The sequence below is a fragment of the Heteronotia binoei genome, chromosome 21 (genome assembly GCF_032191835.1).
Source record: "Heteronotia binoei isolate CCM8104 ecotype False Entrance Well chromosome 21, APGP_CSIRO_Hbin_v1, whole genome shotgun sequence".
NCBI classification, from domain to species: domain Eukaryota; kingdom Metazoa; phylum Chordata; class Lepidosauria; order Squamata; family Gekkonidae; genus Heteronotia; species Heteronotia binoei.
In genome coordinates, this window is record NC_083243.1 from 38,692,859 (window position 1) to 38,710,611 (window position 17,753).

Here is a 17,753-nt window from a genome sequence, read left to right on the forward strand (position 1 = left end):
ACTGATTGGTTTAGAATAGGAAAGGGGGTTTGACAAGGATGTATATTGCCACCCTGCTTAATTTAATTTATATGCATAGTACATCATGTGGAATGCTGGCCTGGATGAAGCAGAAACCGGAATTAAGATTGCCGGGAAAAACATCAACAACCTCAGATCACTGCAGATGGTGACTATAGCAATGAAATTAACAGACATTTGCTCCTTGGGAGGACAGCTATGGTGAACCTGGGCAGTATAATAAAAAGTAGAGACATCACCCTGCCAACAAAAGTCTGTATAGTCAAAGCGATCGTACTCCCAGTAGTAATGTATGGCTGTGAGAGTTGGACCATAAGGAAGGCCAAGCACAGAAGAATAGATGCTTTTGAGCTGTGATGCTGGAGAAGAATCTTGAGAGTCCCTTGGACTGCAGGAAGATCAAATCAGTCAGTCCTAAGGGAAATCAACTCTGACTGTTTCCTGGAAGGTCAGATGCTGAAGCTCAAATATTTTGGCCACCAAATGAGAAGAGAGCACTCGCTGGAGAAGACCCTGATGCTGGGAAAGACAAGGCAAAAGAAAAAGGGGATGGCAAAAGATGAGATGGCTGGACAGCGTTACTGATGTAACTAACACAAATTTGAGCAGACTTCGGAGGATGGTGGAAGTCAGGAGGGCCTGGCATGACTTTGTCCATCGGGTCGCAAAGAGTCAGACTCGACTGCGTGACTGAACAACAAGGATCACCTTGTGTTTACCTGAAAACTGATATGTTAAAATCAGTATAAAGATCAGGGCTTTTTTTTTTTTAAGCAGGAACGCACAAGAAAGCAGTTCTGGCTGGCTTGGTGTCAGGTGGTGTGGTCCAATATGCAAATGAGTTCCTGCTAGGCTTTTTTTCTACCAAAAAAGCCCTGATAAAGCTTAAAATGGAGAAGTCACTTCGGTAAGGGTTTGGGGAATAGTTGAGAAGTGCCATAGGATTTCCACTCAAATCACTTAGTGGCAATCTTTAATGGAAGTGCCATGAGAACCTTCAGGTGGAAAGCCAGCCCAAAGATATGCTACATAAATGATACAAAAACACTTCAATAGTACAGCCTGGAAATGGGGGGAGGGGGACTAGAATGTGTTGCAGACTGCACCTCAACGTTGTGCAACAACCAGCAGTAGATACCCCGAGGCCTTTTAACAGTAGCATGTGTGCGTTTTCCCTTAGTTCCTGGAGAAAGCAGCCTAGACATTACAGAGCTGTGGTCTCTTTCAGTAAAAAGCAGCTTCTTGTCTTGAGTGTAGTGAGAATATTGTTTTTTAAAAACTGTAAGACTTCAGATTTGGGCTGCAGAATTCATCCAGTGTAGAAAAGATGGAGAGTTTTTGATCTGTTTTATTTCTTTTGAGTTGACGGTAACTAGATACTTTTCCTGGTTTTTTTAAATTGCCCACGAAGATGGCGTGAGCTGGGCTAGACGCTTAAATAAGAGTGACCCATTCCAGTCATGTCAGCCTATTTAAGTATATGAGCCTTGGCTTACATACCTTGTTTGTCTTTTAGGCACAGCCTCTCAGCTCTAATGTCATACAACTTGCATATATTTCTGAGGTTCCTGGGAATTTAAAATTTTACAAAATACACATTGGCAGTGTTATGCTGAACAAAAAGCAAACAGCTGCTGGCTTTAAAAAGAAAGTGCAGACCTGCACACCTTATTCACAGCTGCCAGATATGTCAAATCATTGGTGACTTAGTGTAACTTAAGTGCTAGGTTTACATATAAGACTTTTTCTGCAGTTAGCACTTCATCTGTAATACATAGTACTTACCTTAGGAATGACGTTGCCATCAAAGGTAACTGGCAATGGTTCTACTGAGTAATGTTTTAATGACTGCAGGGGAGTGATTTTTTTTAACCAAAAAAGAGGATTTCCTAGGGTCAGGCCTAGTATTAAAAACAGGTTCCTTGGTTGATCCCTAGATAGGAGCAAAAACTGAGACTCAAACATGGAAGAAAAAAGTACACTGCAGTGAGGGGACCAAGCATGAAGTTATGTAGCGAAGGTCTGCAATCTTGGCATGTAACATGAACAAGGGGAAAGGAAGGTATATTTATTTATTTTCAAAAAAGAGATATGTGAAATAGAATATTTATGACAGTCTGTGCCCATAATTATAGAATTAAAGGCACAGACTGTCATATTCTATTTCACATACCTCTTATAAGTGCGGGGAGGGGGAAGTATAGTGGTTTGGGGGCAGTTGCTGAGTTGTGAGGGAAATGTACCCTCTGAGGTTATAGTTGTGGGACTGAAGACAAATTCAAGGACTTATTCTTGGTAAGAAGAAGGAAGAAGCCTAAGTGGTAATATGTGGCTTAAAAGAAAGGAGGCTTATGGGAAATACAACCTAGATATGTGGTGTATGTGGCTTGGTGGTATTGACACCAATAGAATGGGGTAGATTTGGGAGATTGGGTTAAAGAATACAAAGAGGTATCCAGTGTTATATACTACTTTCAAGAAGTGCTCACCTCTGCAAGAAAAGCCACAGCTGTTTGATGGAGAAAAGAAGGCAGCTATTAAACTGTTCAAGAAGAAAAAATGACCTAGTTAGCTCCTGTTGGTGTTCTGTGTATGTTGGTCATTGTATTGTGGGTTCAGTTACTCTGTTAAGTGAAAGCCAACCATCCTTTGGTATGCAGGTATGAAGCCACATAAGAGAAATAAAAAAGATGCCAGCTGCCTGACCATGGGATGCTATGGGTATAAGGAGACTGGAAAGTACACTGTGGGATGGACAACATGTTAGGTACTTTCCAGATGCCTTGGAAAGTACACTTCTGAGTTCCCCAATAATCACAGGTTCCGTCAGGGGTTCCCAATGTAGAGCCCTTGGGCACCAAAGTGCCCACCAACACCTTTCCTTGCACTTGCCAAATGTTTTGAGAAAGTGAGTGGAGCCAAGTGGGCTTTTGATTGGCCAATGGAGACTTAATTGGCTGTACAGATTAAAATTAGGTTGTTTTGGTGGCAGCTGATTCCACAGTGTTGGTTTTATTCTTTCAGTCTTCTTTCTGGGTGTTTTAAAATTTATTACTCTTTTTTCCCAAGTATTTGGGCTTCCTCTGTGTGTAGGTTGACGCTGCTGCTTCCCATGGTGTAGAAAAAGCCCAGCAGGAACTTATTTGCATATTAGGCCACACCCCCTGATGCCAAGCCAGCCAGAACCACAGTCTTGCTCAAAAAAAGCCCTGGTGGCTGTTTTGTGGTTGCATCCACTACCCTGTGTCAGAATTCCAAAGCTACCAACAGGCTGAGAAATGTTGAGGACCTCTCTGGGTTATATCATAACTGACATCCCAATTGAGGTGGAGGAGAAGATGTCATTGTCTTATTTGGGTTCGGTCCTATGTTAGAGCCATTGTGGTAAAATTGCTCAACTGAGATCTGGGAAACCTGTGTTCAACTCTTCCCTGTACCATGACACTGACTGGGCTGGCTTTGGTCAATCACTGTTTCTCAGCCAAATTTACCTCACAGGGGTGCTGAAATGAAAAAAAAATAGGAAGACCCATGTATACTACTATGAGCTCCTTGCTACAGAGGCATACAGCCAGTATATATCAGTTTTTAGTGAATCCTTGGAATTGTAGGATGGTACCAGAGCATTATGAGCCAAGCTGAAAAGTGGCCTCAGTGTTCAGCCCATCTTGCCCTATCTATAGGATGCTTCAGTCTGGAGGTCGCCAAAATGTTGATAACATTGGCAATCATCCTCTTCTTTGCTACTACGACCAGTGCTTTTTTGTAGAAAAGCCCAGCAGGAGCTCATTTGCATATTAGGCCACACCGCCTGGCCTAGGAGCACATGGCTGCCGCATGGTGGGTTGGGCCAGCCAGAGCCCTGGCCAGCCTAGGTGGAGAGCCACTCCTGTGGGCTCTGACAGAAAAAAAAAGCCCTGAATATGACAGAGGAAATCTCAGTTACCTTCAGTGGGAGAAGCAAAACCTTCATAGTACATTGCATAATGTGACCACTGGCCCTGTCTGTGCTATAGTCTCTGCTGCTGCTGGGGCCCAGTGCTTAATGAGTTTTTTAAAATGTACTTCTCTGGCATCCTTTGACCCGTATCTTTTGCAGGAATGGAATAATAATTATTCATTAACTTTGTTATATTGTCTTCACGGAAAACTGTCTAAAGCAAAATCTTGAGACATGACATTTACATTTTCTAAATAAATACATTTTAAAAACAGTAGGAATTTAAAAGCGATGTGCTGTTTGCTTTACATTTGAGCAATTGTACTTGTTTAACACCAGTTGCCTCTAGTCCATCAGCAACTTCCACTTCTCAGGTATGTCTTTCGGCTAAAACAACATCTGAGGAATAAATATGGCTTCATGTGGAGGAGGAGTGGGGAATCAAACCTGGTTTTCCAGATTACAGTCTGCCGCTGTTAACCACTATGGTCTCTCCAGATTTCTGTGTCTGGTGCTGGTTAGATGCTTCTAGGACACAGAAGCTGAGCATAGTCTTTTCTCCTTTTCCCCACCAATATATTGCCTCTCAGGATTTGAGTTCTTTCTCTCTGTTATGGCTAAAAGCAACCAATCCTCCATGCATTTGTCTAATCTTTCCAAAAGCCAATGTCACACTATCTCTTCCTTGTTTGCTTTCAGCTGTTTTAAAGGGACCTTCCATACATCTGCAACCATGAGACATATTCTGGCAACAATCGAGGCCAATGCACTACACACAGTGGGGTTGTTTGAGTGGCAAACCAGCTGGTCTAGAGCTCTGAGGATAAGAAGCAGAAACTGCTTTTTTTGCAAATTATTTTTTTTTTATGGTTGATGGACTATTCCTATAAACTATAGGAATGCAACTGTACTGAAGGATTTCCTTGGGACAGGGATGCATACTTCACAGTGACAGAACCAGGAAAGAAAAGCATTTTAAAGAAATACTTTAAAAGACAGCTAATAACATCTGGAATACCTTTTGCTTAACTCAATAGATTCCAGACCAATCCTGCAAAACGAACTGTAAAAACTGGTTGATTTCCTAGGAAATGGATCGCCTCCTTTGCCAATGGTTATTACCAAGCCACGCTTTGTGGCAGAAATCTCTCTTTATAACTGTGGTATGTTTATAATGAAGAATGAACAGCTTTCCCAGGGAGGAAATAATGAATCTTGCCTTAAGTGTAGGCTCTTGCAGACCATCAAGCCCCAACCGCCTTTTCAAGTGCCTGATATTATTTTGTTTCCCAAAAAGGAAAGAACCAAATTGCCTGAGACAGCCAGACATGTCAGTGGTCTGGTTGGTAGTTTATGCTACAAAAGAATATTAAAAGTGACAACCAGGAATTTTTGAAACCAGCTGTATTCCCATCTACACAATGTAGAGTATGCGTATACAAGCTTTCCTATTTAAAATATATACCTGTGAGACTCAGAATGTTTGCTCATGTTTATGAGAAGAAATGTCTCAGCTGTCTAGCATTCTAATGGTTATCTTCTGATTTTGATTGATCCCATCAAAAACATAAGAACATAAGAGAAGCCATGTTGGATCAGGCCAACGGCCCATCCAGTCCAACACTCTGTCACACAGTGGCAAAAAAATTTATATATACACACACACTGTGGCTAATAGCCACTGATGGACCTGTGCTCCATATTTTTATCTAAACCCCTCTTGAAGGTGGCTATACTTGTGGCCACCACCACCTCCTGTGGCCGTGAATTCCACATGTTAATCACCCTTTGGGTGAAGAAGTACTTCCTTTTATCCGCTTTAATCTGTCTGCTCAGCAATCTCATCGAATGCCCACGAGTTCTTGTATTGTGAAAAAGGGAGAAAAGTACTTCTTTCTCTACTTTCTCCATCCCATGCATTATCTTGTAAACCTCTGTCATGTCACCCCACAGTTGACGTTTCTCCAAGCTAAAGAGTCCCAAGCGTTTCAACCTTTCTTCATAGGGAAAGTCAACCTTTCGTAGAAAGAAACAAAACAACCCATCCCTTATCTTTCAGATCGGCCTAATTAATTCCTATATGTTCCTACTTTTCATAGTTTCTAGATGCATTTAATGGTGTTCAGCAGGGCTTTTTTTGAGCAGGAATGCAGAGGAACGCAGTTCTGGCTGGCTTGGAGTCAGGGGGTATGACCTAATATGCAAATGAGTTCCTGCTGGGCTTTTTTTACAAAAATGCCATGTGAAACAATGGCAACACTAGGAGGTGTGGCCTAATATGCAAATGAGTTCCTGCTGGGCTTTTTTGTTCGGTATTAACCCTTTGGACAGTCAATTCTCATTGTGGGATTTCCCTCCCTATGACCTATGCATAAACTGTAGTGAACCTGGCTACATCAGAGGTGTGTGGCCTAATATGCAAAGGAGTTCCTGCTACAAAAAAATCCCTGAGTAAGAGCCCCAAATATCTATAAACCCAGCACAGCACACACATTCCTTCCTCCACAAGATCTAACCAAGAATTATACAGAACTGGAGATCTGAATAAGTATTATAATTACAGAAGTGGAAGCTTGCAAGAACTTGTAGGGGCATCAAATTTCCCTCTTCCCCACTATTTCCTCTCCCCTTTTCCTGCTTTCTTCTCTCCTTCCCACCCAACAGTCAACCTAGATTTATCTCCCCCTCTGTCTTCAGCTTTCCTCCTCCCACCCCACCTAGGAAAACTATAGCCCAGGTGTGTAGTACCAGCCACTGGGCCTGGGCCACTTGCAAGGAGTTGTGAGACGGCACATCACTTTCCCCTATATTCCCCTCCCCACATTATCTCCTTTTCCCCTCCTTTTGGCAACCCCCATGTCCTCTCTTCTTTCCTTGCCTCATTCTCTCCTTCTCAGCCATCCACCAACTTACCTGCCTCCCATCATCAACTATATTTCTTATTTATCTTCTTCATTGATCCCTCACTTTTCTCCTCAGTGGGAAATCAACACAGCTGTCGTTATTCTCCTCTCTTCCTTTTTGTCCTCACAACTCTAAGGTAGTGTCATGATCCTGGGCCTAGTGAGGCCTGCAGGCCTCAGAGAAGCCTGTTTAGGAGTTACTAGGGAAAGCCTACATTTCCCAGGATCCTCTCTGTCCCTCTGATTGGGTGGCAAGGTTTTGGAGGGAAACAGGCCCAGAGAGAGGTGGAGTCTGGGAGGAGAGCATAAAAGAGCTGAACCCAGACAGGGTGTGTTCTTTCCTGGAGAGGCTGTAGGAGGAAGAGGGCTCTCTGGAACAGACAGCAGGAAAAGATCCCTCACCCAAGGGAAGTGTGGTGAGTTAGGTATTGGAGTAGGGACTGTATAGTTAAACACGTCAGGGCTTTTGTTTATTTGCGGCAACCTTTACTGTTTCATATTCACTTTAGCACTAAATCTTTGTCACCCACTTATTGTTTTAGAGCACTAATAATAAACTTTGTGTTGTTATACTGCCTGGGTTCTCATGTCTCCCTGGTCACGGTTAAGAGGATTTGTTAATAAGGAAGACAAGGGTGGTTTGGTGCTCTGGGCCCTCCATGCAGACCCTTACCAGAGCAGTGGCAGCCAGTAGAAAGCCCTGCTAGGCCCCTGCTGTGTGACAGGTATGTTAAGCTGAAAGTGTGTAACTGGCCCAAAATCACCCAGTGAACTGTCACAGCAAGATGGGGATTTGAACATGGATCTCCCAGACAATACTTTGAAGCTCTAACTGCTATACCATAGAAACATTCATAGGGTGGCTGGTATTGAACAGTAGCAAGTTCCCAGGCCTAGGTGAGTCATGCAAGTTAGGTGATAACAAATCACCCAGTGACTGCCATGCAGTCCAATGAGTCCTCCTTCAAAGGCCAAAACACACCTGGAAAGGGCCTTTTCCCCCTCCCTGCCTTTTACTCAGAGAAAATAAGCCTAGAATGCTGTGACTGCCTAGCAACAGCTACTGAAGGAACTGATTTCTTAAAGCTACACACACTCCTTTCATCATCTAGGAGATAACCTTCCAGTGTATTTCCCCTGCCTCCAGATTTCTGATTCTTCTGCAAACCTGGAATTTGTTTCAGGTTTATGGAAAGATCTGTCTTGTCTGTTCACAACTCCAGTCATAAGTTTGCTCAGGTTTGGCCGATTTTGGTGTTAGAATATATGACATCCATACAGATCTTATACTATAAATATCTACTTTAAGATCTACCTTGAGTATGGATATGTATGTTGATGCTCAAGAATGTTGAAATCTCCTTGTAAATGGAACTTCTTGCATGGCCATCAATCAACTTAGAAGCCTGGCAAAACTGAATTTCAAACTCAATGATAAGGGCAGGGTTGAAAACTGCTTTTAAATGGCAGGTATGATTTCTATCAGATTACCTGCCACCAGGGCCTTTTTTGTAGAAAAAGCCCAGCAGTAACTCATTTGCATATTAGGCCACACCCCTGGTGCCAAGCCAGCTGGAACTGCGTTCCTGTGCATTCCTGCTAAAAAAAAAAAAAGCCCTGCCTACCACAAAGAAGGGCCATCCATCCATTATTTTCCCCCTATGCATCAGGCTCTACCACACAGAATGCCACATATAGCACAGCAAAGTATATTAAAAGGAAACGGTTCCCAATGACTTGAACAAAGGAAACATGCTTTATGACATATATAATGAGAAACCAAACATCTTTAGAAAAGCAAGGTAACACAAGATCAAGATGGGTAGCTGTTTTAGTCTGTCTGTAGCAGTAGAACAACAGTCCAGTAGCACCTTGTTGTTGTTGTTCAGTCTCACAGTTGAGTCCAACTCTTTGCGACCCCATGGACAAAGTCACACCAGGCCCTCCTGCCTTCCACCATCCTTCGAAGTCTTAAAGACTAACAAAATCTGTGGCAAGGTGTGAGCTTTCATGAGTCACTGCTCATGATCTGAAGAAGTGACTCAAGAAAATCCTGCCGCACATTTTGTTAAGTCTTTAACACAGAGAGTGTGTACATGTCACATTGGTTGCATCCTATTAATTTGAAAACATCAGTTGGTGATAACTTCCCCGCACAATTTTATATGATGCCCTGTCTCTCCAATATTGTCCTTTTCAGACATAGCACCTGCTTCAGTTACTTCTGATGCAATTCCCCTACATATTCCTCTAAGCAATCTGGTGATCCTTAACTTACTATGAGCTAGGGGTTTCTATTTTGGCCTCTCTGAATTAAGGCCATGACTGGTAGTCACATGATAGGAACTTCAAAACAAACTACGGCTGTGATGGCAGGCCAATAATCTTCCCCCTTGGCTTTTACTCCAGCATTATCTTAAAAACATGCCAAAATGCAGATGCCACGTTGTTGGGTGCCAGCTTTGTTCTCCTTTAAACATTTTAACTTGTTGGCTGCCCTTGTGTCAGAATGCACCCAAGGCTATAGAATCCTTGTATCAGCAACGGTCACAAAATCAAGCCTTTACCTGTCAGATGACCCCAGCTCTCCCTAGTGTGCCATTGGCAAGAAATGGGTTAGCAGCGGACAAGATGGCAAGATATAAGCAAGCTCACTCTTTATGGGAGGACCTTGGTGTATGTCTGTGTTGCTCTCAACAACTTATTCCTTAGAATTCATCCTGCCCTGTGCCAGGGCTGCCTTTGCTAAGGCACACTTCCTGATAATGCTTGCAAAAGAAGCAGCCGCTTCACTTCCAACGACCAGCGTTTTCTTATTCTGGCAGGCTCCTCAGGAGTGTTGTGAGGAGTCTAGCAAGTTGGTGAGCTCTGTAATCTAAACCAGCTGTCCACAGGCTGAGGCCTCCCATTTGCATTGTTTAACATACTTAGAAAATGAAGTGTTCATTTTTAACATTCCTCCTCCAATTGGTTTAATGCTGAATTACAGAAAAGTACTAAGCAAAACCAGGTGCCTTTGCTGTATTCTCTCCAGTGTCTGAGGAGGAGCAGACCTCTCCTTCTCCCTTCCCTCTTCTCCCCTCCTTCCCTCCCTCTTCCTTCCTTCCCTCATTCTCTTTCTCTCTAACTCTGTTTCTGTATTATTCGCTCTTTCATTCCCTGGGATAAATAAATGATGGTAGGACCAGACTTCTAGCAAAAAACTAATGCACAAGCCTAAGTTTTAGCTACTCAGCAAATATCTGGGGCACTGTTTTCATCACCTCAGCTTCCTTCACTGCTTTGGACATGACAGGATTAAAAAGGTAGGTCTTATGCACTTAATAGCTATGTTTTAAGTTATTATTTGCTGAATGCTATACTCAGTCCGTAGCCAAAGACTGCCTATCCCTAAGATTTGCATGTCAAGAATCAAAAGTAGGGCAGGAGTACCCTATTCCTTAGCGTTATATGCATGCAACAATATCAATTGAACTGTATTCTGCCTTCTATGGCCCCGGCAATTTACTGAGTTGCATGAACATCCAAGAGAGTTTTCTCCACAGGCGTGCATTAGCAGTTACTGATTTCCACTTGTGGGTGATTTAACTGTGGAAGCTATTTTTAAAAAGAAATTATTAATAATTTTGCTAAACCAGCATACTGAGTTTGAATGATTTTTTTGACAGTTTGAAGAGGTTGTGCCCTGTCTCATTTGAGTATGGGGGTCTTGAGGATGGGTTTTCAGACCCTGATCTCACAAGCCTGCCAGTGTCTGGGGGGAATCTGGCAACCTCTATAGAAAAGGAACCCTTTGCTGTTTTGTAGAGTAAGAAGATGGCTTTTAAAAAACTTATAATGACACAAATGTATATAAGTTACAGGAGCTTGTAGATGGAATAACTGAAGTTATAATTATTACTGTCACACTGTTAATTCTGATGGGGCCTTGGAGTGAAGGGGAATTGTCTCATGGCTAAGAGACAGACAGTGCCATCCGAAGCAGAGTTATATCCTTCTAAGCTCATTGGCTATAGAAGGGTAAGATTCCACTTAGGGTAGCGCTGTCAATATCAAATCAGGAAGTCCCCAGTTCAAATGTTATCTGTGTCATGAACCAATGACTCTTTTACTTCAGTGTGAGGATGCCAGTCCTGGCTGACTTTGCAAGGCTGCTGCACAGAAAGGAAGGCAGATGAACATTTGAAAGTTGCTATTAAGTGTTATTATTAATGCAGGCCAAACACTAGATTCAAAAACCTAACTTTTGAAAGGCAAAAGATGACAGAGGGAAAGGAGGAAGACTGTGGTGTGAGTTGAGAGTAATGAGGCAACTACATGTGTTTAAGTTTGAATATGGGGTTGAGTTGAACCAAAAGGTTAATCTTGTTAAGTTCTCTAATTTGATTGCTGCCCTTTGACTCTGAAATTCCTCTGATGACATTTAGCAGACCTAGCTGGCAGTGCTTTAAATTTAGCACATTGAATACAAAGCTTCTCTGGGGCACCTATATTTTAAGTTTACTTTTTAAGGTGAATATAACCATGTGCTCTCAGATTAATGTGTACTATACAGGTGTACTTGTCAGGTCACCAGGACTGGCTGTTGAGTGTCCATCCAGCTGCAAGCCCAAATTTTGTCGCTCTGTAATGTAGTTGCCCCATGGCGCAGAGTGGTAAAGCTGCAGTACTGCAGACCGAGCTCTCTGCTCACAACCTGAGTTTGATCCCGGTGGAAGCTGGGTTCAGGTGGCCAGCTCAAGGTTCACTCAACCTTCCATCCATCCAAGGTTGATGATGAATACCCAGCTTGATGGGGGTAAAGTGTAGATGACTGGGGAAGGCAATGGCAAACTGCTCTGTAGAAAAGTCTGCCGTGAAATCACCCGAGTCAGAAACGACTGGTGCTCGCACAGGGGACTACCTTTACTTTTTTTTTTTATAAATGTAGTTTCATTTTTTTTTAATTGCTAAAACTAAATTGTGCGTGTTTTGCATTGCATTCAGGGTGGTGCTTTTGAAATTATCCTGACTCCAGAAAACATTCAGGAGATCAGTGAATGAAGTGCAACATTAAATGGTGGATGACATAGCACTTCCAGTTGCATTGGGTCTGATTCCAGGCAATCTCTCTGGAGAACAAGTCTATTTTTCTGCAGCTTAAAAAAGGCTGCCAAATAAGCAACATCTGCCTGGAAAGGATTGCTAGCTGTGGGATTTGCTGATTTTTCTGTGCTTATTTTGGAGGGTTTGAGAAGTTGCCATCAGAACTAGAAACTGCATCAGTTGCCTCCTCTGTTAATGTAGAGGGAGTAAAATGGGTTAGTAGCATCCAGGGGGCAGACTGGGTACAGTAAACGCTTCAAGTGGCAATTGAAAAGGTGATTTCTTTTCTAAAAATGAAGGGCTGTCTAAACTGGTTTAATTATATATTTTATAGAGCAGTTACTTAATCCTCCACAAATATGACTATTTAATAGGCACACTATGTCCTATTCACAGGAAGTTCCTTTGTATAATTGCACCTCCCCTTGCTCTTGTGCAGTTCTCATTTCTTTCTGTTAAATTGGTACAGAAGAACATTTTGTTAGATTCTAGGGTTGCCAGGTATCCCCTGACCACCAGAGGGGGGTGAGGGTGAGGGTGCGGTTGCCAGATCCAAATTGGGAAACTCCTGGAGATCTGGGAGTGGAGCATTGGGAGGATGGAAACTTCAAAGCATCCATTTTCTCCAGGGCAACTGATCTCTGTAGTCTGGAGATGAGCTATAATTCTGAGGGAATCCCCAGGTCCCTCCTGAAGGCTGTCATCTCTGTATGCACAGGTTACCAGGGCCAATCTCTGCTTAATTTTACAGCTTCAGAAGTAGATCAGTAATGACACAGTATGGAACGTAGCAGGCATGTAAGCACTTTTGGTGTTCAAAGTGCCTCACAAACATTACAACAACCCTTTAAGGCAGGCCACTGTTACTGCATTTGTAGTTCATCTTTTCTTCCACGGAAGGCAGTTTATGGAGGGTTCCCAGGATTTCCCCCGTTCAAGTATTGACCAGACCTGCTGAACTTCAATAAGATTGCTGCCGTATACCCTCCATCCATATACACTCCATATTGTAGATGGGTGTGGGGAGTGGGGTTAGGGATGCCATCCTCCAGGGGAGACCTAGGGATTTTTTGGAATTATGGCTTATCTCCAGACTACGGAGATAGTACCCCTGGAGAAAATGGATGCTTAGGGCGGACTCTAAGGAAGAGGTGTCAAACTCATTTATTATGAGGTGTGAAGCTCATTTATTATTATGGATCTGGCATAAATGTTATTTTGTTGGGCCAGACCATGTGTGCCATAAAATATAATACCAGGTACCAGAGAAATATACTTTATAAAGGATACAGGCAAACTCAATTAACAATATTATATTTTACTCAAAATACAAACAAAAGCAATTGATTTACTGGGGAACCCACAAAAGCCCCAAATAAATGTATTTAACCATATGCAAAACTAGTTTTTTCCCCAAAGGATAACATAAAAAGGGAGGTATCTTACATTTTCCATTCAAATTAATTACTTTTTGTATACATAACGTAAGATGGTTTTTCAGCACGCACACCCTGTATGCATGGCCTAGGCAGCCGAGCCACTATGTGACCAAGTGTTGGACTGGATCGGCCATTGGCCTGATCCAACATGGCTTCTCTTATGTTCTTATGATCTGTCTTCGTTTCCCCTCTTCATCCTACATCTGAGGATCTTGAGGAGGCACACCGGACACCACCCTCCAACACCCCATCCCCCCACCCCTGTGGGCCAGGCTAAGCAACCAGCCCTAAGTGAGGTGACCCAGACATCAGGGTCATGGCTCAAGTGAAGGGTGTGTGTGACTGAACCTGGTTCTCCTGAATCCCCACCCTTAGTTCTAATCCCGCCTGTGTTTTCCACAAAAGCAGCAGGACTGAGGGGGAAGGCCTGATGGAGAGGCTGTTTTCTGAAACCTTCAGGGGACACTTTTTGTCATCCTGAGTGACTCCTTTTCCCTCATAGGCTGAGAACAGGTGGGGAGGAGAAGGGAGGTTGCCATTCCCCCATATGCTCCGACACTCTGCCTCCTGGCTCCGTGGCTGTTCAGGCGTGTAGTGGTGACAGCGGCATCCCTTTTCCCCTTCATTCTTCCACTTGCTTCCATGGTTGGAAGTATTTGCCCTCAGAGAACACACACCATTCTAGTTGCCTTTCAAGGGGGGGGGGGGAGGCAGGAGGCTGCTCAGGTGTGTGTGTGGGGGGGTGAGGAGTGGGTGCAGATGGTAAAGTGTGTGTGGTCAAAACTGTCAAGAAATGGAAAGGAAATGACTAGGGAGCAAGGCTAATTGCCTGAGGTAAAATACTGGGAGGAGGATGCACCGGCCCTGTCCATACATCAGCTAACTGCTGCTCCAGTTTGGTGTAGTGGCTAAGTGTGTGGACTCTTATCTGGGAGAACCAGGTTTGATTCCCCACTCCTCCACTTGCACCTGTTGGAATGGCCTTGGGTTAGCTATAGCTATCACAGGACTTGTCCTTGAAAGGGCAGCTGCTGTGAGAGCCCTCTCGGCTGTACCCACCTCACAGGGTGTCTGTTGTGGGGGGAGAAGACATAGGAGATTGTAAGCCGTTCTGAGTCTCTGATTCACGGAGAAGGGCGGGGTATACATCTACAATTCTTCTTTTTCTTCCACATGCCCACCCTTGCCAACCCCTCTCATGGTTGCTGTTTGAAAAAATGCAAAGCCATTCGGTGCAGTGGTGTCAGTGCCAGCCACTCAGTTCCCCCTTCCCACACACACATCATGTAGTGGCTTTGCCAGTCCTCGCTGAGCTGCAGTTGGAGGAGGCAGGAGGGGAAGAAACACCATGCCTCCACTTTTTCTGCCTTCACTGCCATTCCCCCCCCCACACACACTATTTTACCTCAGGCAATTAGCTTTGCCCCCTAGCCATTTCCTTTCTATTTCTGGACATTGATCACACACACCTTACCATCTGCACCAACTTCTCACTCCCCATACCTGAGCAGCCTCCTGCCTTCCCCCCTTGCATCAGTTGCTCACAGGCCACTTCTGGCCCCAGGCCATATGTTTGACACCCTCCTCTAAGGCATTGTACCCTCATTTTGGCTCAGGCCTATAATAGAGTGATTAACAGACATTCTCACAATTTGACATATTACTGTTTTAACTTTCCTCCATGCCATGAAAAGGCAGGTTCCTTGAAGAGATGGCATAAAAATTCTCTCAAAATATAGAAGAAGAAGATATTGGATTTATATCCTGTCCTCCACTCCGAAGAGTCTCAGAGCGGCTCACAATCTCCTTTACCTTCCTCCCCCACAACAGACACCCTGTGAGGTGGGTGGGGCTGGAGAGGGCTCTCACAGCAGCTGCCCTTTCAAGGACAACCTCTGCCAGAGCTATGGCTGACCCAAGGCCATTCTAGCAGGTACAAGTGGAGGAGTGGGGAATCAAACCCGGTTCTCCCAGATAAGAGTCTGCACACTTAACCACTACACCAAACTACACCAAACAGCATCTTATTTTCACACAGTAATAAAGTCTCTTGTTAACATTTTTTTTTTCAGGCCCATTGGCACAAGGTCATATTTAGGAGTGAACTAGGTAAACTACAGTTTAGAACAGAGGTGTCAAACATGTGGCTGCGGGGGCAAATCAAGCCCCCGAAGGGCTCTTATCAGGCCCCTGAGCAACTGGCCATTATCTGCTTCCTTCTCCATTGGCTGTGGCTCCTCCCTTGGGGAGGAAGGGTGGAGGGGTAGCTTGCTTTGCCTGGCTCTCTCAGTTGCACAGCAGAGTTACTGAGCCAAGCCTCTCTTTCTTCTATTGGCTGAGGCTCCTCAGTTTGGTGCTAGTTTGGTGTAGGAGAGCCAGTTTGGTGTAGTGGTTAAGTGTGCGGACTCTTATCTGGGAGAACCGGGTTTGATTCCCCACTCCTCCACTTGCACCTGCTAGCATGGCCTTGAGTCAGCCATAGCTCTGGCAGAGGTTGTCCTTGAAAGGGCAGCTGCTGTGAGAGCCCTCTCCAGCCCCACCCACCTCACAGGGTGTCTGTTGTGGGGGAGGAAGGTAAAGGAGATTGTGAGCCGCTCTGAGACTCTTTGGAGTGGAGGGCGGGATATAAATCCAATATCATCATCTTCTTCTTCTTCTCGCCTCCTGGTCCTCTGGGGAAGGAAGGAAAAAGCCAGAGCTTCCTTTGCCCTGTTCCCTGGATCACACAAGAAACATACAAAGAAATCACCTTTAAATCCAATAACTGCTAATGTTTTAAGTTCTTTTAAATCTTTATTTGTGTTTGTGTTCTTTATAAAGTCTCTATCTCTGCTACCTGGCATTACATTTTATGATACACATGGCTTGGCCCAACAAGGTCTCATTTATGTCAGATCTGGCCCTCATAACAAATAAGCTCAACACCCCTGGCTTAGAACCTTGCACTATGGGATACTTCTAGCGTTGCCAATCTCCAAGCGAGGCCTGGATATCTCCCTAAATTACAGCAGATCTCCAGACTACAGAGGCCCATTACCATTACCCTGGAGGAAATGGATACTTTGGAGGATGGACACCTTGCTGAGGTCCCTCCCCTCCCTAACCACTGCCCTCCACAGGCTCCATCCCCAAATCTCCAGGAATTTTTCTGGGATGGAGTTGGCAACCCTTGGCATCTCTGAGTAAGAAAAATGTTAAATCCACTGCCTAACTGAGATCCACAGCCCCTTTTATATGTATTTTATATATGCTTTTTATATGTATTTTATATTGCTTTTATATGTATTTTTTCAGTGTCCTTTCTTCAACAGTAATGAAGTGTGTGTTTTTTGTGGCATGGGGCCTCTAAAACTGAAATGGGCTGCGTGTCCACATTCAGACTGGCACAAAAACCTGCCCCTGCCACAGCAGCATCAGCAACTGGTACAAGAACAGGCAGGAACAACATCCACACCATATCACTGCATGGCTTACTGATGTAGCTGGTCCCTACCTGTTGCTCCTCCCCTTTCCCCTCTGCCTTAGCAATGCCAGCCGCTAGGCTGGACCACTTGGGGATCCCCTGGAATTACAAGTCATCTCCAGACTACAGAGATCCGTTTCCCTGGAGGACATGGATGCTTTGGAGGGTGGACTCTGTGGCATTGTGCCCCATTGAGGTCCCTGTCCTCCCCAGGCTCCATCCTCAAATCTCCAGGTGTTTCTCAACCTGGATCTGACAACCCTACCCACATATCCTCTGCCAGTGGCCAGGGGGGACATGGCAACCATACATGGCCTACTGTAACATTACAGTGTGACTTGGCAGGAAAAGGGGAGGGGAGATAGTGAGGTACAGGGCACCATTTTGTGAGCAGAGTTTGACTCCACCCCCTTTTCCATAATGACAACATCGGAGTGTCAAGATTAGAGTTCCCAGGTATGCGTTGGAAAATACCTGGCGATTTTGGGAATGGATCCAGGAGAGGGTGGGGCTTGAGGAGAGGAGGGGCCTAGGCATCGTACAATGCCAATAAAGTCCACCTTTCAAAGTGGCCATTCTCTCCAAGGGAGCTGATCTCTGCCAGCTGGAGATCAGTTGTAAAAATGGGAGGTTTCCAGGCCTCACCTGGAGGCTGGCAACCTTAATCAAGATGGAGGTTCTACCCACAGTCACCCGGCAGGTTCCCCTTTTAAACCAGAGAAAATTAGGTTTGTATTTTGTTCAGAGGAAAGAGGAAAAAATGGGAGCCAGAGTAGTAATGCATAAATTGGCATAATGGCATCTGGATGTAGGGTTGACAACCTCCAGGCAGTGGCTGGAGATCTCCTGAGATTGCAGCTGATCTTCAGGTGACAGAGATCAGTACTCCTGGGTAAAATGGT

The 17,753-nt window shown here is 44.4% G+C and overlaps 1 protein-coding gene across 1 annotated transcript in view; it reads left to right on the top strand.

Moving 5' to 3' along the window:
* The first annotated feature begins 9,766 nt into the window (after positions 1 to 9,766).
* Positions 9,767 to 17,753, top strand: part of FBLN5 (fibulin 5) — a 133,037-nt gene continuing 125,050 nt past the window's right edge. Inside the window, exon 1 of the mRNA XM_060261184.1 lies at positions 9,767 to 10,169. Coding sequence (XP_060117167.1) covers positions 10,153 to 10,169 — 17 coding nt within the window. The 5' untranslated portion in view covers positions 9,767 to 10,152. The remainder of the gene's footprint in view (positions 10,170 to 17,753) is intronic.